This window comes from Corvus cornix, chromosome 2 (assembly GCF_000738735.6).
Source record: "Corvus cornix cornix isolate S_Up_H32 chromosome 2, ASM73873v5, whole genome shotgun sequence".
NCBI lineage: Eukaryota > Metazoa > Chordata > Aves > Passeriformes > Corvidae > Corvus > Corvus cornix.
This window is the reverse complement of record NC_046333.1, coordinates 24610949-24636460: the sequence shown is the minus strand read 5'-3', so window position 1 is coordinate 24636460 and position 25512 is coordinate 24610949. Positions and strand designations below refer to the sequence as shown.

The 25512-nt window shown below is 39.6% G+C and overlaps 1 protein-coding gene across 8 annotated transcripts in view; it reads left to right on the top strand.

The window, feature by feature from the left end:
* Positions 1-25278, top strand: part of AMPH (amphiphysin) — a 136604-nt gene extending 111326 nt beyond the window's left edge. For 3 of the 8 annotated variants that reach the window (XM_039548663.1, XM_039548664.1, XM_010399324.4), the window contains 8 exons: positions 2450-2482; positions 3901-3951; positions 6032-6157; positions 12199-12255; positions 17452-17586; positions 18876-19142; positions 21442-21543; positions 24116-25278. In XM_039548663.1, coding sequence (XP_039404597.1) covers positions 2450-2482; positions 3901-3951; positions 6032-6157; positions 12199-12255; positions 17452-17586; positions 18876-19142; positions 21442-21543; positions 24116-24223 — 879 coding nt within the window. In that variant the 3' untranslated portion in view covers positions 24224-25278. Of the gene's footprint in view, positions 1-97; positions 1880-2449; positions 2483-3900; positions 3952-6031; positions 6158-12198; positions 12256-17451; positions 17587-18875; positions 19143-21441; positions 21544-24115 lie in introns of all 8 variants that reach the window. The other 5 variants (XM_039548658.1, XM_039548659.1, XM_039548662.1 and 2 more) reach the window with 4 other exon arrangements.
* Positions 25279-25512: the final 234 nt, after the last annotated feature.

Sequence of the window (25512 nt, the reverse complement as noted above, 5' to 3'; positions counted from 1 at the left end):
ATTGCTCTTACAAAATATAAATTTTGTGTTTTCTCATCAAGTCCGCCTTTATCTTTTTCATCTTGTGTTTTTTCTTTGCTTTTCTGTCTGCTTAAAGCCTGATTCTTCAAAAAGTCTTTCCCTGTGTAACCTGATCATGGAGGAAACCCCAAACAGTGGGTCATCAGAAGATACTAACAGATCTCAAACTGATCTAGGTTCACTCAACTGGGGCCTAGATGTTAGCGCACTCAGTATCAGCCAGGAAATTACTGCAGGCAGTTCTTTGCTTTTCCCCAGGGCAGAGCAAACCTCAAGCGAATCCACGGGTACTCTGCCTGCTAGTGTTTGGCCTGCAGTAAGTGAGCAGGAGGATGCTGCACCAGGGTCAGCTTCTGTAAGCGAAAACCAGAGGACTTCACTGGAGGACCAGTTGGATGCCAAAAATGTCGTGTGGGAAGATGTGGTGACCAATCAGCCTTTAGAGAACGTAACCAGTTTTGAGACACCCATCCTGGGAACTGATAGCTTGTTGGATGAACCCCTCCCATGTGATGTGCAAAAGGCAGAGGAAGAGCATGAGGAAGACGAGTGGGCAGGTGTCAAGCCAAGTGAAAAGGTAGAGACTGGAGCTAACTACGAGGAGGTAGAAGGTACAGAGGAACTGGAAGAGCAAGGTTGTGAAACCAAAGGAAACAGTGAGGCAGAATTTCATAAGGATTTAGCAAAATCACATCTTGAAATTTTAGTCAGCACAGAGGTAGAAAATTTACATGAGTTTGAAGATAATTATGGGGATACTGGGAGAGCTAGTGGTGCTAACCTAGAAACCTCTACAGAAGAAGAATTCAAACGGGTCGATGTCATTGAGCAGACAGATAGAGAAATACCATCATTGAGCACAGGGCTGGGAAGTGGGGACAAAATAGTGGAGTACAACTGTAAGACTGTAGAAAGCACTGGTGCTGAACCTGAGACAGTCCTTGGTATCTGGGATGAGGACCATGAAAATACATCTGAGGGTGCCTTGGACCAAACTGACAGTGGTATTGGCCAGAGTACCTCCGTGGAATGTATAAATATGAGGGCACATGTTGACCTAGAGATAACTGACCACACAGGAAAGTACCCTCCAGATACTGGAAGTGATCTGTGTGATGCTGAATTATTCAATGCAGAAGAGTCTGGTAAAGGAACTGAAGATAATAGCATCAGCCACCTCCCAAATGGTAGTACTGGTACTAAAGGTCAAGCTGCTGCTGAAAAACAGTGGACATTGCTGCCCAAGGCAGCCAATTCTGCTAGCAAAAGCTGTGATAATCCTTGCCTAGATAATGCAGATGATGAAGTGACAGGTAGGACAGCAACAGCAGTCACTGAAGTGATTAGCAGTGGTGTTCCTGCAGCCTTGGAAACAGAGCCCTGGCTGGCAAACTGGGATCCAACAGTTACTAATGATTCCTGGGGTTTTTCTAGTCTGTCAGATAGCCAAGCCAATGGAATGGATAACTGGCCCTTTTTCCCCAAGCAGCAAAACTCAGAGGAAGGTAACATGGAAAATGTTTGGTTAGGCATTAGTAATAAATGGTCTACAGAAGACCTAGGAGCTACTGATAACAGCTGGGGAGAAGTAGGTGCAAGCACAAGCCACATAATTCAGGAAACACCAGTAAAACAAGGTTTGCCTGGGGAGCAGGCAGGCATTAGCAATCCTGGACCGAGCAAGGAGATAGCTAGACCCTTGTCTCTGTTTCAAATGGGAAATTCCAGAAATGCTAGCACCGAGAGTTCAACTAGTCCTAAAGACAATGAGACCAACAACTCAGATTTATCTGAAGATGAAATTGCTAACCGGAGATATGGATTGTTGTACCAGGAAATTGAGGCTGATAAAGAAGAGGTACCTACCCCAGTGTGTAGCCTAGTCTAGACAAAGAGTTCCTTAGGCCATGCATAACCTTGTTGTTTTAAAGCATTCCGTTTGTGTGTTTCCTATTGCCCTTCCTAAGCCCATTCTATTCTTTTTTTGAAAAATTGCCATTCAACTCTTAATAGTGTGGTGCCCTTCAGCCCTTCAAGCAGGCTGACAAAAATGCATTTCAGAATGGTGAATGAAGTGTTGAACTGTGAAGACACACTGTGTCTGGCAGCTTTTGTGTTTTATCTGTAGATCTTTAAATGCACCTGGTCTTTTTTTAATTATTGGTTTTTAAAAATATTTAAGGTACACTGCTTTTTCTTTTTGTCATTTTCTTTAAGCCTGTGATGTCTGTTATCAAATAGCACTGTTGTCAAATTTCTTGCTGCCTTACCCTCCATTTTATTATTTTTTTCTCTCTCTTTTTTTTTCTTATTTTCCTTTTTTTTTAATGTCTGGCCTACATTTTTATTTTGCAAATAAAAATGTTTTGACTCATGTTCGGTTTTAGTAAACAAATGATAATTTATTCTGATCTTCACTTCTATTTAGGCATCCACCATAGCATTTAATGGATTTGCACAGGTAAGAAATAAACAGGTTTTGAGATCATTTATTTTCTGTGCTATTAGGAAGGCATTAGAACTGGCTGTACAAGTTCAGGAAATCTGTTCTATAGGCAAGCTGCATAGCAACATCATACTGTATCAAATCCAGACCCTGTCTGTTGTCAGAAATTCTTGGATGCTGCTAGAAATATTCTGATACTCTTAGGAGTCTTGGCCTGACTGAGTCTAATAGCAAAAAATCTGACTACCTTACTGGGACAGCTGTTTCCTCCTAAAATGGCTGGTCTAGTTTTTTTATTGTGCTCTTTTGTGAATTATTTTTCTCAAAATCCCAAAATCCTATAAAGCAGGTTTTCAGTTTCAGTAACTCTGTGTGTAAATACATAGTGAGTTTTATTTTTTTCTTCATCTTTATTTTCAGTTAAGATATATTTTACTCTCAAAGTTTAACCAAAATTATTTATTTGCTGTGGTGCTGATGGTGAGTCTGTGGTACGCATCACAGAGATACAGCACATAAAGACACCGTGTTTATGCTTTCAAATTCCAGGGCTGTGTCAAGATCCCAAATTTCAGGTGCATAACCTGGGGCCTCATTATTTTCCAGCATTCTCTTAGAGACTGGCTCAACCACAGCACAGCCTGTACACCAAATTTTAAAACTGCCCCAAAAGGCTCAGCTTATACAGGGATGGAAATGAGTCTTCCAATGATTAACAATTCTGCTCCAGGACATTTAGTTTAGTAAAGGATCCAGACGGAAGAGGAAAAGCACAAGGCTCTAATAATTAAGGCAAAATGTTTGTCTGGGGAAAATAAATATTTGCTGTCTCCTCTGTGGTAGGAAAATAATTTGGCCCAGCAATATCTTGCAAATTAATTGGTTCTGAATGAGTGAGATGTTGGAAAACACCTCAATTTTTCTACTTTCTTAATGCAGGTAAAATTTTGTATTTGTAATTACTGTAGTTATTATTCAAATAAAAGCCTATGATCAAGAAGAAAGTAGCTTAGAGCTACTCTCCAGGAGGGCATACTCTCCAGGCACAGCCTTGTGCAGTCTGCAAAAAGGATTCAGAGTTCCACAACTTTGAAGTCCATTGCACCTTAAACAAAGTCCCTGTGAATCACATGTATTTAGTGAAGGGTGTGAATCATACGTTTTCACTACCTTTAGGGAAGTGAAAAATTTTCTTGGTCTAGAAACATTGAATATAAAATTGGAAAAGTAATGTTTTTAATATTAATAGTACTCAGATAATCTAAATAAATATTAAAAATAATTTTTAGTTAAGTTGTATTTGCCATCTTATTCTATGTCAATGTACTTAGTGACTTTACCTGAATAAACCATTAAAAAATCAGGTCTTTGATGGATACCTGCAAATATCATGTCCCAAATATTTTTGCATTGTTTTTCATTTCTGTATCTAGGATATCTCTGCATTTTCAGTGCAATCAAATGAGAATATAACAGACTCTTTGGTAAGTGGTGGCTTTTGCTTCCTTTTTAAATGTCTTGCCAAAAAGGGTACAATTTTTCCTTTGTGCAAAGATATTTTCACTTTTTTTGTGTTTTCCATCCTTTAAATCACACCACCTTATGCAATTCTTCCACCTGGAAGAGCTGGTGGGTGATATCATTGTAGTTGTAAATCCATACTCACTGAAACAATCTTCCACAAGGATAGCACAGAGCAAAAGAAAAGAAAACCAGAATATTGTAAGGTATGTTCATTTTATAAAGGTGTAGTCAAAGAGTTCGTTTATTGCATTTAAGAAATTACTAGAATGAGTACTATGGTCCAGTGTACAGCACTTACATGATAGTATGTGATGGCTGTTACATATCTCCAAAATTGCTGTAATTTTATCTACCCACCACATATTAATAGTAGGCACAGTCTACTTTTAAGGAGGGGACAATCTTTTTGGAAGTGATCCTACCTGGGCAGTTTCTTAGCTCCTCTTACAGTCTTTGCTTAGCCTGTGGCAAGGATGAGAATAACAGCATTGCTGGATGAGTGCTATAGTTACTTAATAGCAGCAAGGTGATATTTAATGTTATTTAATGTGGTGTTTGTGTTCATGATCATTACTGAATATTGTGAGGGTGTTTTTACTTGTAGCTGCAATGTGGTAACTTGTCTGATGTATGCTTTTCAACAAGTGACTTGAAGCACATTATAGCAATCTGCTTTATGTTACTTGTGATTTTAAGTCTGAAAGAATCTTCCAGCTTTAAACCTCAGGAAACTCATTAGTCCTCTTACCTGGGATAAATCTACTTTGTGTTTCTCATTTCAGTCCTATTTCTTCTTATGAAATTCTCTAGAGGTGTCATTAATACACTGCACAGAGAGATTTTTGCACAGTATGGTATAATATACCGTGAGTGAGCGCTTCTTAATGCTGTGCCAAATCCTGAAGGTCTTGCATAGGCAAACTTCTCTGTACCTCATTAAAAATCAGCCTGCTTAAGGAATATATGAGCAAAGAATTGAGAGGCTATGGGGGTTATTTTCCTGAAAAATATCAGGAGAAGGTCTTAGTATCTTAAAGAATTTCATAGAAGCTGTCTCTTCATCAAGGAGATACCACATTCTAGCCAGCAGCCTGTTATCAACTGCAAAGCAATTGCTTTTGAGCTTCATATTATGCTGAGCAATTTGTTCATGACAAATTAATCTGTTGGGGTTATTCTATCTGGTTGAGTCAGCCATCTTTATAACTTCAGTATGCTGAGCACAGCTTGGGGCTCTCCCCTTGTTGTGTGCATGTATTTGCAGAGTAATGTCTCCATTGGAGATCACACTTCTGCTGTGAGCTATTTTGCCACAAGACTGAACATGTTGCAGGGCTGGTGATATTTCATAGATCCTTTTGTTGGAAAACAAGCTGAGGCCAGAATTTAAAATTCAGATTTTAAAAAATCAGATTTTAAAAAAATCCCAATAGTGAGTTGATAAATGGATGCCTTGTAGGTGATAGAGAGCTCAAGAGAGAATGCATTTTAGTAAGAAACCAGGGATGATTGCTAGAATTCATTGCTAGAATTCAATCAGTCAGTTTGTCTTTTTCATATAAAAACTGTTTGAATCTCACTCTCTGCTCATTGCTTCTTACCCTCACTGGAGAAGGGACTCTATTGTCTGCAAACAGACAGAACCAGGGAGGAGGAGGTAATTTTTAAAACTCGTATTTGAAGACCAGTGTTGGTACGCATGGGTGCCAGTTTCAATTTCTGGCCTTGCCAGCAGTTTCTGGAGCACTTTTGAGCAGACTGAGTGCTTTCCCCCCTGCTTCCATTACCTTTCAGTGTAGCTCAGGAAGCTATGATTTCTTTCCTTGTGAGGAAGGCATGTAGGACTGGCTCATCTTACATATAGAACATGGATGATGAATATGCCCTTTACATGCTGTATTTTACTGGGGACAAAGCCTGGCAAGACTGAGTCTGAAGCAACACTGTGTCAGGCACAGTTCCCTTTCTCCCTCTTCCTCCCCAACATCATATACTCCTCAACAATTTTTCCACTATCTACTTAAAAATGAATAACAAAAGACTGAGGCTGAAGAAGCTCCACCTGGGGAACCTAAGGTTGAGGAAACCCCTGCTGTTGCTGCTGCTGCTGCTGTGGAAAAGGAGGCCATCCCTGCTGAGCCTGCCAAGCCAGCAGAGCAGGCTGTGGTGAGTGCCACCTTTTGTTATGGTGAATGTGCTTGCTGCATTTCAGCAGCCATCCTTTCCACTGTCATCCTCCATGGCTAGTTTTCCCAGTGCCTGGCTGTGTCACAGCATGCCTCTCTAGCACATGTCCTCCTTTCAGCCCTAAACTGTCATTCCTCTTACATTTGGCATTTTAGACTGAAGTTTGGCTGAGTGGTTGTGGTTTCACAGGTTGTAGTTGTAAATCCATACTCACTGAAACAATCTTTCACAAGGATAGCACAGAGCAAAAGAAAAGAAAACCAGAATATTGTAAGGTATGTTCATTTTATAAAGGTGTAGTCAAAGAGTTTATTGCATTTAAGAAATTACTAGAATGAGTACTATGGTCCAGTGTCTGGTGCCAGATGAACTTCAGAAGGGGAAAGAATTTATGCCATTTTTAAATGACATTATTAGCAGTTTTCTCATTTCATTTCAAGCACTAAGCCAATGTACATCTTGTATTGTCCTTACTAGAGCATGAAAATTACAGAAAAAAGTTATTGTAATATGTCTACAAGGCTCACAGTTTTAGAAGCTTTGTGAGCCAACGAGAGAACACCGAACACCAGTTTGAAGACTTTTTACATGTCAGCACTCAGGAAATGAAGGAGAAGAAGTTACAGCTCTGCATGAAGAATAAAGCAGGGCATCCAATATCGCTATAAATTAGTAGGTCTGAGACAGTAGGCATGGGGGTTTTCCTGCTGACTAGCATCCCTTTTTATACAGGTATCTCAGTTCGTATTCTTTTTATCCAACTGAGGTTCCTCTCCTACACACTGTCACAAGGTCTTGGTGGTTGATCATACCCACGGGCTAAGAAACCCTGGAGGAAAACTGCATCTGTTTTTGTAGTCCGACATCTTTCATGTTTTCCTCAAGACAATAACATATTCAAAGGCTCAAATGAGTTCCTGGTAGAATATGAAGATTACTACTGAAAAACTGGATGGAAAAAAGGGGTTGTTTTGTAGGTCAGTTCCTCTGCCACAGAAGCTGGTGGAAGATACATATAGCTGTGCTCTTTGTCTATCGAGCATAGTTTGGTGCCGTAAGTGTTCTTAGAAGAGAAGGTTTAAGGCTTGCTGAGCTCCACTTGGCCTTGAGGGAGACCCTGTGTGTCTTTAGCTGCTAAGCAGGGACGATGATACCCAAGTGACCATAAAATCAGGTGGTTTTCAGTAAGCATTTGATACACTGCCATATGGATATCAATATTAAGCTAATGTAGATGCAAATTAGCTGAAGAAAGTGGAAGTATCTGTAGACCTATAAATGTGACAGCAGAGAGCATGGATAGATATCCAATTATCAGATATCAAGCTACTGAGCTCTTCCTAACAGAGGAAAAATAATTTATTGTGTGAGGAAAGGTGGGCAGTGCTAGATGGGCTGTTCTGCAGGACTTTGGGGGAAAGGGCAGATAATACCTGTCTCTGTCCAACCTTACCCATTCTCTGGGGATGCCTAGCAGCATTGGACCTATGGAGGGAAGCAGTCACAGTGGGTTCCCCAGAACTACGTTTAGGCTTAGTTCTGATTACGCTTGCATGAACTTTGAGTATTTGTTTCATATTTTAATTCACTTTTGATTGGTTCCATGGTACACACTGGAGCAAATGATTTCAGGATCATTCCTTTCTACTAACATAACTGGATGAAGAAAGCTTCATAGTCTGTGTAGACCAGGCTCTCCCCTTCTGTGTGTTTTCAGTTCATATTGTTAACTCTATAGGAAGGCAAAAAGTGAAATTACCTATCTGAGGCACATTGTTTTGTCAAACTGTTGAGAAAAATGCCTCATGTAAATGTGATGGTTTGGAATAAAGAAAGTGGGAGGGAAAGTGGATAGAGAAGAGATGGGAAATCAGTCATTGATCTGGAGCTCTTCTCTTCCTATGAGTGCATGACAGAGAATAATGTGAAAGAACAGATACTAATGAAGCCAAAAAGGTGGTTTTATTTTGAAGAAAAAAAAAATGTTAAGTTCCCCATTTTTCCAAAAGGAAACATTTTTGTCTTGCACTAAGACAAAGCAATGCTCTGAAGCCTGTTGCACATTTTAAGCACTAATTAAACAGTCTCTCTGCAGCACCGTGCATTTGCTTGCTGGCTGGCATGACCTTTTCAGCTGATCCATTTTGCTGCTGAGTAGTTCTGGGTCCATGGTCTGTTGTCAGCTGCTCTGGCTGAGTCACAGGAGTGCAGAGCTATTGGGAGAGAGGCAGAGAAACAATGCAAGAGACAGACTATTTAAGAGCAATCCAAGAGGAAGAATATAGGCATTAAATAGAAGGTAAACAGTTTTAATTAGGTTTGTTCTTGGTGTTTTGTTGCTAATTCAAAATGATGTTGTCCTTACTAATTTGGGGAAAAAAAGCTAAAGTGTTGATTTTAAAAATGCCTGAAATTGAGTCACTGCATTTGGTTCTGAAAGGTTGTTATTTCAGGGAGGGTTTTCTAGGACTTGCAAAGAAGAGTTTTGAAGATTAGGATTAATGACAAATATGTTCAAAGTTAAGGAAAAATACACTGAATTGCAAAAGATGAAAACATGTCATTTCCCTGCAGCAGTTCTACATTCATTTGCTTTATGAGTGACAGTTTCCTTTAAAAGTAGAGTTGTAAAATATTAATAGATACTGCTTCATTGGGAATCTCTTACTGAGTTTAGTTGTTTCCAGTTTTGAGCAACAGCCAGTCCTCAGTTCAGTTTTTCTGTGGTAAGTTTCCTGTCACATCCCGTTAATACAGAAAATTTATGGCATGGATTCCTCATTATAGGAACTTCAGAGTAAATTTTCTGGTAGGGTGATCATTTAAATTATGGAGAGAATGGTCCAAGGGATAGGGTACCATTTGCCTGTCTGGGCATTTTGGATTCAGTTACTTGCTGTTTCATAGTCTGCCTGATCAAGATTGCCAAAGCTTCATTAGAAGACCTGGTCAGAATTGCTGCCTACCCCATTCCATATTTTTGTCTTGGTCTCCAGTGCCATAGAACAAATAAAGTTTTTATTAGTAGCTGTCAACAGTTGGTCCTTTTTGGTGAGGGGATAAAATATCTGGTAATTAAAGGGACAGGATGACCATATGTGCCAACAGAAGAAAAGTTAACCATGGTAAAAAGTTTGTGCATGGAATTCTCCACACAGAAAGAGTTGTTTTCCTGTTTCTATAGCATCCCCAAAGGCAGCTGTAAATCCAAAGGATAGTCTACAGGATGTAATGCATTAACCACTGGCTTATTTCTTTTTCAAATAATACTACCCCTCTCACCACATCAATTTTTCACATTCAAGCAAAGATAGCATAAGGACATCATAATAAAGTGAATGCTTATGAAATGTATTTATTTCCCTTTCTTCTTTTCCTATATGTGAGACATAGCACTTGGAGGTAAGCTTTTCTACTTCCACTGCATTTACTAGTTTGGAAAGAGCTTCTCAGTGCTTTGGGTTTGATGCCTGCCTGGATTCTGATGTTCTCCCATTAAAGGAGTCATACACTCAGCTAAATACTTTGGTTTTCAGAGCAGTATATAAGCATATGTGAAGCTACCTCTGATAAGCTCTTTGCAGACACTGAGCAAATACAGCAGAGGCCGGGGAACAGCGTGCAACCAAGAGTATCTAATTACAGTGGGTTCAATCCCACTGTAGGTACAATTCACAGTGCCCAAGTGGTGGAGCATGTAGTTTGGGAGAGCAATACAATGGTTAGATACAGAAGAGCGGTCAGCTGTGTCCAGATTCTGAGTGTGAAACTGAGTGTGGGTGCAAAATTGGAGCATAAGGCCATTAAAAATATATGGCTCTCATATACAGGAGAGAACTGATGTAGAATAGTATCCTTCTGTTGAAGTCCGCAGAAGCATATTTTCCTCTGTGGAACCAGGGTGTTAGTTTACTAATGTTATTCCAGTCGTCCTTTTTACTAGGGTTGCATGCTCTAAAAATGATACAGTTTATGCTATCATGCCTCTCTTCTCAAACTCCATTATCCACAAAATCCCAACTTCCAGCTAATCAGAAAAGCAAAATGCTACTAAATTGACTAGTACACAATAGTCAAATTAGCTTCAGGAAAGCCCAAGCTTTGGGGAGCAAGAGAAGCTCTCCTTACTTTAACCTTTCCAACCAAAATGTGCTTTCAGTTAACCTAGAAAACAGTTCTTATTTAAAAATATGCATATGTTAGATCCTTCTGCAAAGATACCCAAACCTGGGCTGATGGGATTCTTACCAGAGAATATTGCCAGGGAATTACTAAGAAAATGGAAAAGGCTGACACATTCCTGACTTTGAAGTGCAAGATTATACTAATTTCTCAAGGCAAATTGTAAAGACACCTGCTGGCAGAAATTCAGCACTTTTTGCTAGTACAAGTAGGGAAGTCATCTGTGTACTGACTTGCAGTTGGACATAAAGCTTTTATGGGCAACAGTATATCTCTGCTCTACAAAAAAGAAAAAAGATTTCTCTGGGTGGCTCTGTGCATGCATGCATCAGTAGAGTGTGAAATATTTATATTTTGCTATTGCAAAAATATTGCAAATTGCTGTTGATATTTGTTTCTATTTAAGACCCTCTACAGTCTCCTCAAACTTACTATAAAATTGAAGACCACATAGCAGAGGCTTGGCAACTTAAAAAAAAAAAAAGGAATTAATCATTTTTTAAATGGTTATATAACACTGCAATTTTAACAGGGATACGGCTGTAAGAGGTTTCTATGGCAACACTACTGTCAGCATCTGCCTTGTCCTGGCATCTGGGCATGTTTGGGGCTTATGACTGACGGCAAGCAATACTAGGTTAGAGTAGAAAAAAAGTGAGTGATATGAAGTTTGCATGTAAGTCAACATCCTTTAATTAAAAAAGAAACATGCAACCATTTCAGCTGAAACTTTAAGGAATTTTGGTGTGATAGCTGTGTGTGTGAAGGCAGGTAGCTGGATCCTGAGTATGTGAAGTTTCCTGGCTTCTGACTGCCAAAGCAGACATTTCAATATACCATGCCTCCAAGTATGTTTGCATAACTTCTCTTCACCCCTACAGGTCTTCAGAAAAATTTGACCAAAATCTGACCTAGCTGTGTCAAAATTTATTAGCAAAATTTATTTTCATAATGGGGCTTTGATTTGTTTTTGCTTAGCAGAGTGTCTTTAGAAATAGCTATGTCTGCAGAGAGTCAAACCTGAACAGCTAAGAAAGGCACTTCCAACTGTTCCAAACCAAGCCTGAATTTTAGTGATTTTGACTGTTGACCTTTTGTAGAAAAGGACCTGGTGCTGGTAACAAGTAACAAGTACTGTTTGGGAGGAGCTTGTTACCATTCAGTGCATTCTATCCTTTGAACACCTAAATGGGTGTCAGATTTGGAAAACCACTGATGTCTAATTTTTGTAATGTCAGGCACCTGCTACATGTACCACTGGATATGGACCCAAAGTAAGGTAATTCTGGAAAACAAAAAAAAAAAAAAAGAGAGAGAGAGAACTTTGTGACCTACATCTTTGTAACAGCCCCTTTAAATGAGCTGCAGTTGAACATGAGTGGAAGAAGTATTTTTTGAAGCTTACACTGAAGCCCTGGTGAATTACAGGAGCAGCAGCAGGTGATAATGGAAACAGTTTGAGTCACAGGTGGAGAAATTTGAGCTTGGTGGAAACTGCCAGGTTGCTTACTAAACAATTCTTCAAAGCTGGTGCTGTTACAAGAATACTGGTAATAAAAGTAAGTAAAATTGTCCTTAACACTTCCAGTGTGATGATGATGACATATGTAAAGGTTTTTTGTTTAGCATATAAATACTTCTATTTCAGATTATATGTGGCAGTATCTTTGATATTTGATATATATTTGGTATTTAATAGTATATTACTTGCTCATTTAGCCATTCATTTCATTGCATCCCATACACAGCATGCTTCCATTAGCTTGATTAATACAAATTTCACTGCAGCCATTGCCTCAGCATGAGTAAGGTGATGACCATATTTCCTTTTTATACAGGAGAGTGTCGAGGCAGGGGATAAGGAGACAACTGGAGTTGCTGAGGAGGAAAGTGAGGTACATATGAACAGACTTGAGTATGGTTGTGCTTAAATATCTTCAAGAGAACCATTGCAAAAAATTTGTCATTTGCATGTCATCAACAGGCAGGCCAATACAATGCAACTGTGACCAAGCTGTGGTATCTAGGTCTAACACTGCACAGATATATCTGCACCCATGGCATATATTCTAACAGATCATCTCTCATTCAATGCAGGATTTATCTTAGAAACTGCCTGTTGCAGCAGTATAGAGTGATAAATATTTCAGGGCAGCAAACAAAACAGCTCCATGGCTAAAGGAGGTATAATGCTGTTTCTATTGACATTTGGAAATACACTGCGTAGATTCCCAGCAGCTTTTACAATTTCTGTATATTTGTTTGCGTAGCCTTTCTGTAAACTTCTTTATAAAAAAACCCTATGATTAATCATTTCTTTTTCCTAGCACAATATGCCCTGAGCTATGCCCAGATACTTGAAAATAATCACATTATGAGTTGGTTTGCTGAAGTGCAATCTGGCATCAAGTTAGATACAGTTAAAATCAAATTACAAAGCAAATTAAAAGCTCTGTGACATACTTTAGGCTATGCATATGTGGACTTGAATGATTGCATATTGCTATATTTCTTTAGGGGTGATAAAAGTACTTATTCTGAGTCCTTGTATACTAAAGTGAAACTACAATGTGTTCAAATGTGGACAGAGGGCAGCACAAGAGGAATGGCTGCATATCAACCTCAGGGATAGAAGTAGAAAGTGGGAAATAAAACCTAGTTATTAATCACTCAGGATTTGTATCTCAAGGTGCTGGCTTTTTTGGAGTTTTTTTGTGCTTTTTTGTTGTTACCATTTTGGTGCCACAATATATACAAAAAGGTAATAAACTGGTTTCAGAACATGCTAAGTTCAGCTGTCCAATCTTAGGTTCATTATCCTGCTGTAAAACAGCATTAGGCCTGCTAGAACCAAGGATATATCTGTGGCTGTAGGGCATACCAGTGTCACTTGGAAGTGAATTTGGGACTCACTAGTTCTGTATTCCTCACCAGCGCTGCCACATCCACATGGAAACCAGTGGCATTGCATAGGAAGAAAGTGCAGAGTGGGAGTGGTAGATCAAGCCCAGCTTGGTATAGACACAGTCCAAGAGAGTGTTGTGTTGTTCCTCTAGCACTGCTTTGTCACTCCCAACAAGTCTAGTTCAAGAAGAAATATGCAAGAAATGCCTCACTGTGCTAGCACCAAGACTTAAGTCTTTGAAATCTTCCCCCTTTATTCTAATACTACTTGTTCACTCTCTTAACTGAGAGTGAGTTTGCCTGTGTTCTGTTTAAAACTTTTTAAATTACTGTATGCAGAAGAGCTGCCATAGGAGATCAAGTTATTTGCTAAGCCAGTATTTGACTGGTAATGGAGCATGGTCCCTTTGATACTCTGTAAGTTGCATAACAAATTCTCCAGTAGTACTTCACAATCTTCCAAGACTTTGCAACTGATGCATTCCATAAAGCATGATGATTGGTCTCTCTTGACATTAGCTAGCTTAGCTGTGATTATAACCAGCTGTCATAAAAATTACCCATTCCTGTTCTAAATCCAGCCATGGGGCAAGAACTTCAGCCCTGTAAGACCAGTGTAGCTTAGGGAGCTCCTCTGGCAGACTCCAGCAGCAGGCTTGGTACCTCTTCTCCTCTTCCTGAGCTCTTTATCGCTCTCGACTGAATTGTGGCATTGTGTTGAGCTGACAGCAATGTTAATGAGAGAGTAACTGTGTGGATCAGCTGCATCCTGGCTAAAGGAGAATTCACATCTGTGCAATTAAAACAGTTGGGTGGTTCTGTCACACCCTTCATTATACTGGATGATCCTTTCTTTCTCCCCTGTGTGCTTGGTGTAATGGAACAGCTATCCAAATTTCAATAATACTGCTAGAGATAGCTTGTTGGGATTTGGTTAGAGGATCAGGGACATGGATCATTGATAGAATTATGGGATCAATAAAAGAACTATACAAGCAAAAACTCTGCATGAGAAAAACGCCTGTGTGAAAAAAACAGGGCTGGGAACAAAAAGGGAGTTTTGAAGATTTACAGCTGTGTAGATAAGACCCGGAGAAGGGGAGGTGAACTCTGAAGTCTTTTAATCATAACATAACTGTAGAAGCTTGCCAATGTAAGTCCAATTATGTAGAAGCAGAAATTCACTTTGATAAGTTTTAAGCCACTTAAGAGTTAACAAGCTGGTATACTATATAAGTGCCTCTGGATTGCTAATAAACAGAGCTTGCTTTTATCAACCACATTGGTTTTGGACTGCAGTTTCTCCCCCCGCCGGAGCTGTCAGACTTTTTTTCATTTCCATTTTCAACAATAGCTAATTTGGAATACTATTAGACTGGCTGATGTTATTAATTACCTATATAAAACAGATCTGTAGGATTGGCTTTCAATATGAAGTAAGGTAATAAAAGTAACTGTATCTGCAAGGATGTGGTTTAACATAGCTGGGTATGAATTCAACCTGATGCCTTTTTTTTTTCTCTTCTGTACTTATCAAATATTTGAAGCTGATAGTGAGGTTTTTTCTGTGCTACCTCACATGCCTTTTTATAAAAGCTTTTTTTAATTCTCTAGCTTTTATTGGCTTTGTACTCTAAGACACAAGAACAAATGATTGTGTGATTGTGAGCTGTGGTATACATTTAGTGACTCATGACTGCAGGCTGTGAGAGTGTCACACTTTCACTGTGGGGCATTTGTGAGCCGATTCATGTAAATTAGTATTCTCCTCCTTAGTGAAATAAAATGGGCTATACAAATCCAATAAATAGAAAAGAAGTTGTTGATCCTAATCAGAATAGACAGCAAGATCAATTTCTGCAGCATGCTCTTAGAAATGCATGGTGTAAAATCAATCTGATGGGTACTCTATTTCCATTCTTTTCTACTAGCCTCTTCCAGGACTTTTACACTCATCATTTATTTGTATATCTTCCTGGGTCAAGACTGCTGAAATTAGTAATGCTATAAGTGGCAGACTTGCACGCCTTATAGGAGAAAATGTCAACATCTGACCTAATCTGTTGATGTTATTTCCTTTTACAAAAGAGCATCCTTCAGCAGCAGCAGTTTCAATTTAAATTAAAGTTCCCTGGTGAGTTCTATAAATCCATATAATATTTTCTGACTTTAAGGATTCCAGGAGGACTTCTTTATCACATCAATCAATAGCAGCAAATAGGAGTAGTGGTGAATATTAATGTTGCTAAAAAACAATGCCTGAAGAGTGCTTTTGAACAGTTGCTAAGTTCAGGTAGTGGAGCCTCATCCACGGGGTAAAGATGAAGCTGAGGAAACAGAGCATGAGACTGTTCACTGGACATTAGAGAGATCTCTGCTAACTGTGGTTTGACATTGGTACCTCGAAAAGAGTTTTCCTTCAGTGTTTTTTCTTTATCCTGGAGCTATCTGCTGTAAGGTAAAAATGCTGTCTTGAAGTTAATTAGATTAAAACAATGAGTTTTGTCATTTACCTTCAACAGTACAAACCTTAAAGTGTATACCCAATATCCTACTGTAAGCATTATATAGCAATACAAATGTTAGGGTGAGGCATAAATCACAAGTGTCTTGGTTTAAGACAGTTTAAGAGGAGAACACTCTAGCATGAATTGCCTCCCTTTTTATAGGTTCAACCAATCCCTTTCCACCACTAAGGAACGAATACGAGTAGATGTAAGTGAAAAAATAACAGTTTACTAACAAATGAAACAGCAACAAGCAAAAGTTAACAGTAAATAAACTGCTAGATACAGAAAAGGCTAAATCTTACCAACTCATTAGAACAAAAAGAGACCCAAAATGCCGGCAAACACCCTTTCCCGAGGTAGGGCCCAACAGGGGCGACTGCGTGGGAAAGACAAAGGGACAAGATGGTGCCAGATCCCTTCCGGGAAGGCAAGAGCTCATGGAGCAATTCCGGCGGCAGACGAAGACCCGACGGTCCATGTGGAGTCAGTGCCCTCCTCACAGCAGGAGACAGCAGGGCAGGCAGGGCCAGGCAAAGCAGCCGGGGGCCACTCATGGCTGACAACGACCGGGGCCAGAGCCGCGGCTGCTCCGCTGCTGTCGGCACGGTACCTCGGCTGCGGACAGGCACCTGCAGAATTCGTCCCAAGGCAGCTCAAAGTCTCTAACTGCAGTCTCACCAAGACAAGGAAGAAAAAAACCCCAAAAATACGAAAGAGAACCCAAAAAGGGAGAAGCCTCTGCTTAAGCAAAGACCAAGCAGGAAAAAGGGGTGAGCCGCCTGCTAGAGCAGACTGTAATAGTGCCCACGATAGCATCCCGCCCCAGTTTTTCTTGGCTGCAGGGTCTTATAGAGACAGTAACAATTTAGGGAACCAATATATAGGGAATACAATAACCTTTTGAGTTACCCACAACAAGAAGTAGCAGTTTCAGCTGGATGAAGGATTAAACATTGATCTAGTAGTAGGCAGGTACTTTTCTATCCACCTTTCAAGAGTTGGAATAAATCATGCATTAACTTCTCATCACAGACTGATCAGAAATTATTCAGTCACAGCCAGACTGAATTAGTTTTTATGTATCTTTTTATACTGACATAACAATAGATCTTTGTGGTTATATTTTTTCTGATATTTATCCAGATGTAGAATATATTTACTTCTGGTGACATGGCCTGATGTGTAAGTTTCTCTGTTAGAAAGGAATGTATAATTAAGATTACAAGATTTTTGGAGCCAGGCAAGGTCTAGAGGTAGGTGACTAGCTAGAGAAAGCTTGAAGCCTCTTCCCAAGAACAGATTCCATTAGCAGGGTCCTGTGGACCCCTGCATAATTTGCAAGCTCCTCCTCTTCAGCAGAAATGAGTGGTAAATTTCTTCCACAACAGAGCTGGAAGACAAGGGAAGGAAAACAGTTACTCCACTCATAACACCTGAGGACTCTGCTAAATGTTGTCTGGTGAGGTTTCATAAATGTCTCTCTCCTGCCTGTTAATCAGCTTCTCTGAACAAGCTTGTCCCCAGCACTGCTCTTCTCCATAAATCAGGAGGAACACCAGTGAACTCAAGACCATAGGTCAGCATCACACAGGGAAGCCACACAGGCTGGTCCATGTTCTCTCCAGCAAGTATCTGTAACTCATATCCTGAAAGGTCCCTCCCTTCTGTTGTTTCTAGGTGGTACCCGTTGGTGAGACTGTGGCATCAGAAGACAGTGCGGCTGTGGCAGCAGGAGCTGCCACCACTGAGCAGGAGGATGTTGCTGAAGGTGACAAACCTCAGGGAGAAGAAAAAGAGGCAGATGTGTCTCAGGTAACTCATGTCAGTGCATGGGAGAGTGTGTTAGGGGAAGCAGGACAGATTCAGCAGCCCGAGAGAGGCAAGACTACTGCAGCTCTGTGCCCCTAGGTTCAACCAGTACAGGTTCAACCAATAGCAAGGTTGATGTTCTCTTGGGACAGCCCTAGGAAGGTCTCACACAGGGTGTCCTTTCTTTTAAGTCCTTACTTTGGGTTGTGCCTGCCTTTGTGTCTCTGTACTCCCCCAGGCTTGTGGAGATGGGACTTGATGGCCCTATGATGGCTCCTGTGATGGCTCCTATGATGGCCCTGTGAGCAGCATGGACAGCATATTGTTTGGGTTGTCCCCCACTGTTGTCTCTCTGTGCCCCTCTGTGGAGATGACATTTATCACATAACATACCAGGGCTTTCTGGAGAAATAGGCAGAGAAACAATTGGATTTTTCTTGTATCTTGGCACCATGTCCTATCAACAGCATTACTTTGTTTCCTGTAAGTCATGGTGGTCAAGGCATGTATCCATATCTGGCCTGCTGCCTTTTCCTCTGCAACCTCTGAGAGCTGGTAAACACCTACTGGAGCAGACCCTGTAGCTGGGCAGCCAGTTACCACCTGTTGTCACTGCATATTCTATTTCATCTGTGCTCCAGAATAAGATGGTCTGGAAGAGGATCAATGAACATGTTTTTTTCAGGTTGGGTGCTCCAACCAGTTTTGTTAAATGCTTTTTTTACTGGGCTTCGTTACTGGTCAGATGCTACTTAGATTTTTTTGCTCTCTCTGCTCCCAGTTACATTCCTGTAAATCAGAAGAAATCCCTTCAGTCAAAGAAATAGGTCATATTTCCTTCTTTCGTCACTTTCTATCGGTGTTGTCCTGCTGACTTGAATTTCCAAATAAAAACAGTACAGTGACTACTGGAACTAGTGGCTTCATTCAAACCTGCTGAAACTAAAGAGCAGAGGAAAAAGGTTAATTTCCAGGAACACTGAGAATGAAGCCCAAGCTACCTACAGAGAATTTTCATTATTTAGTGTAATAATGTGTAAAGTAGGTTTAGGAGGAGTAAGGGGAGTACTGATAACAGGGAAGGGATTATTCCTTGACATTCTTGCACAAATACTGTTTTCTGTCTTAAGAATTCATGGTAGAGAAAAAAGAAATTCTAATCACCATATATGCCATATGCAATAGACAAACAATAGTGTTTTCCTGCTTGAAATAAAGTACTAAATAGTTTTGCATTTCTTTTCGGGGGGTGGGGGGATTGTTGGTTTGTTTTTTGGGTTTTTTTTCCCCAGGAAAAGGTCAGCAGCATCCCTTCAGTAGTAATAGAGCCAGCATCAAACAACGAGGGGGAGGGAGAAGAACATGAAGTCATCATGAATGAACCCAAAGATGGCACAACAGAGATGGACGCTCAGATCACTGACACTTCTCTCAGTGAAACTTCCCAAGCTGGAAATGATCAGAAACCTGCTGAAGAAATCCAGGCTGTACTTTCTCAGGATCAGCCTGTACTAGCAGAGGATGCAGCTTCAGCAATGCCACCTGGTTTTCTCTATAAGGTCTGCTTCTCCATTCTTCTTTTAGATATCCCTAGCTTCTGTGGGTGTGTCTTGTCTGCACATGTAGTGTCATGATTTCTTGAGGCCAAAGGATTCTTAGTTTATCAACCACATGCACACACGAATACATGCAACTACAACTGTAATGTTATATTGTTGCTTCATAAATGAAGTCTGAGAAGATACATTTTCTGCATGCTTCTTGCTGTGCATATCCTTATGTAGCCATAAGATTCACTGAAGTACAAGAACCCTTGAATCTCACCAAATGACTGCTGAAAATTAATGTATTAATAAGACTGCAGTGCCACATAGTTAATCAGGAATATTGTTGATATATGCTAAAGATATACCTGATATGCTAACAATATATTTGATCTCTAAGGTCCCTTGCAAACCCAAACCATTCTGTGATTCTATGATCATTAAAAAAATGGCATTTTTCTGGCCTGAGAATCTATAGTGGAAGTACTGATTCTATTGAAACCCATGGCTACAATTCATGGTAATGAAGCCAAAATGTCATCCAGTAACTTTAGTAATAATATAAACTATTAAGGTAATCAAACAGAAAAGTTTAATGAGGCATAAGAGAAATTCTTTCCTTGGCTGGAAAAACCCCAAGGGTTTCCTGGTTTACAAGGTTCTTTGAAAATACTTTTCACTTAGAATCACTGAGCAGTAGAAAAGCTCCTTGAGGATGGATGAACTTTACATGCTTCGTATTATAATTTGCAAAGTTCAGACTAATTAGTCCCATAGTACTCTCTAAGTATGCCATTCTTTTTGGTCTATTCTCATTGCTCAGTATTTTCTGCAAACTCTGTGGATAACAGTAAAGGTATCATGCAACTCAGACATGCTGACATAGTTCATCTTTTGTTTTTCATCACACTCCCTTGGGTCAGACATAGAGAAGGAGAAGCAGAATATATGCTTGCCATCTGGTTCTCAATGCCTCTTTTTTTCATAATTGCAGTGTTATTGTGGCACTGTCTGTGCTTTGAGAAAATTAGACTAGCTATCTTTTAAGGCGATAAAACCATTTTCTTAAAATGGTCTGTTCACAATGACATGCTGATCTTGCCAATGTTTTAATAATAACTCATTTGAAAGGCAGATGATGTTGGCATACCCATCTGCTGGTAAGTGGGAGCTCCTTCCAGGGCAACCACTAAGTAGGGTTCCCATTACTCACCTCTTTGATCACCTGTTGCAATGGGTGCTATATGACTGACTCAAATTTTTATGGATGTTCACAGGAAGAGTAGTACAGCAGTGGGCACAACAAGAGAATGAGAGAATCTGAAGTTCCTGAATTCCTTTCTCAATTTTATTTGTAAAATCCTGCTACCCCTCTCTCAGATCTCATAATGATAATGGGGAATGAAAGGAAGTTCCTTACATGGGAGGAATAATGGTCGGCTGTCCTTGTCCAAGAGGCAGGACTTGTGGGATGTTGCAGTATCATCTGTCCTTGAGATCTTGTAATCTTGGGAAAGGATCTTAAGTTTCCTTTGATAGTCCCAGGAAAGGAAACTATCCTTAAGTTGTCCCTGCTTCTAAGGAAATGTATAAAAACCTGACATGAATCAGTGCCTTTTTTATCAATTTATGCCAGATCTAAGGAGGTGATTCTGTTCTTGTGAGATCCCACCTGGAGTGCTGCATACAGTTCGGGTGTCCCCAGCATAAGAAGGACATGGAATTGTTGGAGCAAATCCAGAGGAGGGCCACAAGGTTGATAAGAGGACTGGAGCTGTTCCCATACTAAGACAGGCTGAGAAAGCTGAGGCTGTTCCGCCTGGAGAAGAGAAGGTTGCATAGAGACCTCATGACAAACTTCCAGTATCTGAAGGGGACCTACAGGGAAGCCCGAGAGGGACTCTTCATCAGGAACTGTAGTGACAGGACAAGGAGCAATGGGTACAAATTGAAAGAGGAGAAATTTGAGTTAGATATTAGGAAGAAATTTTTACTGTGAGTGTGGTGAGACACTGGAACAGGTTGCCCAGGGAGGTTGTGGATGCCCCAGCCCTGGCAGTGTTCAAAGCCAGGTTGGATAAGGCCTTGAACAGCCTGGTGTAGGGGAAAGTGTCCCTGCCCATGGCAGGGGAGGTTGGAAATAGATGATCTTTAGGGTCCATTACAACCTGTTAGCATTCCATGATTCTACAATAATTTGAATGTACCTATCTATAAAGGTGAACTTTTTTTCAGTCAAGATTTAACAGATAATTTTGTTGATAAAATGTCTTCATTTAGATCACATCTATATGTGTGGTGTTATTTTCTTTAGGTTGAAGTTCTACATGATTTTGAGGCAGCTAACAGCGATGAGCTTAATTTAAAACGAGGGGATATTGTACTAGTGATTCCTTCTGAGACCACAGCTGATCAGGTAAAAACATGTGGTTCTTGCTTTTGTTGACATTTTTCTTTGTCTCAACTTTTTTTCTCACAGATTATAGTTAATGGGAATATGTATTGATAATGACGTTACTGTAAGAAAACACAAAAGATTTTAATTATGCCTTTGTACTTAGTTTCATTTGAGACTAAATGACACCATTGACTACACCTAAAGTCACAGATAGATGTTATTAGCAGGATCTAATGACCTCAGCATATTTTTAGGGGGTTTTTTGTGCTACATTGTAGTGGATTTTATACTGACCCACAGGTACACAAAGACTTCATGCAGCGGATGACATACAAACTCTGTGTTACACTGTTCTGTATCATCTTGTCTTAATATTACAGTAGAATTGATTACGTGCTCCCTTAATGTTCAGAGTTTTTATGTGTGGATTTGTTGAAATAATGCAAATTCACCTACAGAGAGCACTGAGAATGCAAACAAATTGTGGTGTTCTATAGCCTAAAGGTATAGAAATGCTGCTTTGTGTTAGATGCTTCTGGTAAAGATAACCGTGCCCCTCAGAAGCCTGAACCTGAATTAAACAACAGTTTAATTTCATTTGAGGCATCTAATTTTGTACTAACATTGCATTTCAGGTGATTTTTTTAAACAATTATATTTCATATGTTAAACTGAATTGCAGTGAAGTGTGTTGATTTTTGTCGCTGCTTTAAAAGAGAAGACTGTACTGTAGCCTATTAGCACCAGCCACCCCGTGGGCATCTGTTGGTGCCTGTAGTGTTGGTAAGAAGTCTCCCAATTCATTTGGAGGTTGAGAGGTGGGGGACTGGATCCTGCCTGATCAGGTAGCTGAGAGCACTACTCTGAATGAAGAATATCTCTTAAAACAGGCCTAAATACTAATGCTCTAAGCACATATGAGTCCTGAGAACTGTTCGAAATTGTTTTGCTGATTGATGCTGTTCAAGGGTAGATAATTATCAGTTCTCTCAGCTGAGCTTTCTTCTAATTCAAAATATGAACACTTGGCTTTCCTGAGTGGTTTTTTTTTTACTTAATTCAGAACAAAATATTTATACTACAGCAGGTACATAGCTCTTTTTATAAGGATGAAGTCTATTACCCCTACTCAAATTATGCCGTCTTACCTCATGGGCAGTTCAAGTGATTTTATTGTCAATGTTTGCAGAATAGCACACTGCTCTAAGGATAGCAAAATATGCTCTCTGACTTTAGTCTGTTTTTGCTATGATATTAGGTGTTAAATACATGATAATTGGTGAGTCCATGAAGTATAATTCTTCTTCTGGTGTGCGTTGAAATTCCCATTAGCATTAATTGAAGTAAATTGTGTGCAGGGATGGAGAAAATAAACCTTTATGTATTCATGTTTCTGAAGCCATTCTGTTCATATCTTTATTGCACATTATGTATTTCCCCCTCATGTTTAATGTCACCATAAAACTCAATACTTTAGTCTTTTGCCAGGTACTTAGTTGATTTATATAGCGACTTATCTTTGTTATACTTTATTCTCCTTCAGAAGAGACCTCTCTAAAGCTGTAATTCTAATACACCTGGTAACATCAACCTCCATTTGAAGCAAACCAGTCCCACCCAGTGGCTTTTTCCATTAGTCTTGTGTTGAAGTTATTATCCAGTAAAACTGTGTATTCCTTTCTACAGTCTATGCTGCCTGTGCTAGAGAGCTGCAGTTCCTCTATCTCTCAGATATTCCACATGCTTCAAAACGTCCTCACTTAAACGTACCCAGCCACTATCATAGATAAGCTGGATCTGCTTTAACAATGGTTATTTGGGGCAGACAGCCCCCACCAGCACATGCAGCCACCCCGTAATCATGACTCGATGGTGTATGTGATGATCTGTTGAAGCTATTCTATCTCCATGTGTACTGTCCGTGCAATAATAATATGCAGCATTAGTAGTTCTGTTTGTCATGGCTTTGCTCCAGTTCCTTTTCTTTAAAGGAAAAAGATAGGGAGTTTCTTAGTTAGTGAGATGAGAGTAGATTGGTCATTTTTAAAAATACCAAAATGATTTTACTACAGGTAGAATTTATCACACTTAAGAGAACCCAGTACCTCCCAATAGGAAATTTCTCTTTTGGTTGCTTGGACTGCTGGTGATTTGTTAATATTTTGCTTGTCAAGTTCTGGTTTAGGTTTCCAGGAGTTTTTTGAAAAATAATTGCATGTTTTCTATAGATAGTAACTCCTGAAATTGCAAGAACTGTTCTTTCTTCTGACTGTTGATACAAGAATGAGAGAAAAAATATCATAGGGGAAAAAATTAAGATTCAGAACTGTTCTTCCCTCATCTATAGTATTAAGTTCAGCCAGGAGGTAGATGGGCCAAAGGCTGTATTGTGTGCTTGCAGTCACTTGGTCTCACATAATCGTGGTCTGGCAGTACAGAGAAAATGGTCTGTGCAAAATTAGAGGCTGCTCTTTAACCAAATCACCAAATCTTTTGGCCATGTTACTCTGAAACATCTTCAGGTCTGAAGATCATAGTGAGGAAGAGGGGGACACCTGAAATTTAAGAGACTCTGTCTTTTTCTTTGCAGGAGGCTGGCTGGTTGACTGGCATTAAGGAATCCGAGTGGCTTCAGTACAGAGATGCAAATAGTTATAAAGGACTTTTCCCAGAGAACTTCACACGCCATCTGGAGTAGTTCTCCCAGGCAGACAAATGTAGTATGAAGCTCAGTCAGTAGGTTTTTAACCTCTTTGAAACACAGGAGCCCATCTTTTTGTAGTTTAATGGTTTACAGAGTGGTGCCAGACAAAGCTAGTTGAAACATATCAAATGAGCATGAATGCAAACAGTAAAAATGTCATTTCTGGAGCAGTACATGGGGAAAAAAATCAGATAAAAATGAAATGTCCTTATTTGTTCACGAGTATGTGGCAACAGGTTTGTTTGTGCTTTGTCAGAGCTATGGTGATCCTGTATTTGATCCTTTCCCATGAAATCTGAAATTAGCTTCCTCAATACCAAAACCTTAACTTCTCTGCACTAAGTGTATTGTATTCCTTTGCACTGCAGAAGATTTAATTAATAATCCTGTAGTTATGAGGTCAAACTATTATAAGTTTCATGTGTTTAAAAGATAGTTAACTTCTGCAACGTTTTCCAATGTTATTTTTGGACATGTATAATATATATACACAAGAACTTATATGTGTATATATAAGTGCATATGGCTATATATGCATTTTCACAAGTTCATTGTAGTTATTTGGCTGTGTAGTATCATCCAGTACATGCATTGCTCTTTCACTGTCTGGCATTACAGGAAACAGTTTTGTTCAAAGCAAAACTAGCTGCTCCATTGCCAAAACATGATACAGTATCTGTGTTTGTAATGTGAAATTTTCATTCTTAGATGATGAATAACATCATGTTCAAAGCCGCTAACCTTTGAGAAGGCATGGCTCGGTCTCCTCTTCCAGCTGCAGTAGTTACAATGAGATAACCTGGAGGCAGAGTTGTTATGATGCTAATCTTCACTTTTTTATTTAATTGGCTGAATACATTTTCAAAAAGAAACAGAACTGATCTCTGAGAATAAATAAACACAATATATTTTCACTATATGTATTTATGCAGCATACCTTCACAGAACCTTTTAAAGTAAGATATAGAATGTATCCTGTATCAAAAAGTCATCTGTAACTTATGTTTTCCAGTGCTGTGTCATTAAAAATAAACCTTTGGTCCAAAGAAGTTTCTTCTGTGGTGCTTTTGAAGTTTTGTAAGAAGTCCATTTAATTTATACATTGTATTATATAATCTAATCTTAATTTAATACCTCTTTTTCCAAAGGAGTAAAGCATAACCAGGTGCAACATCTAAATTCTTGCTTTCAACCCTAGTTGTGGCAAGAATTCCAAAAGGTCTGAACCCCAGCTCATCATGTCTCTCTGCTGCTCTTCCTGTTCCTGACTGACCTCCAGCTAA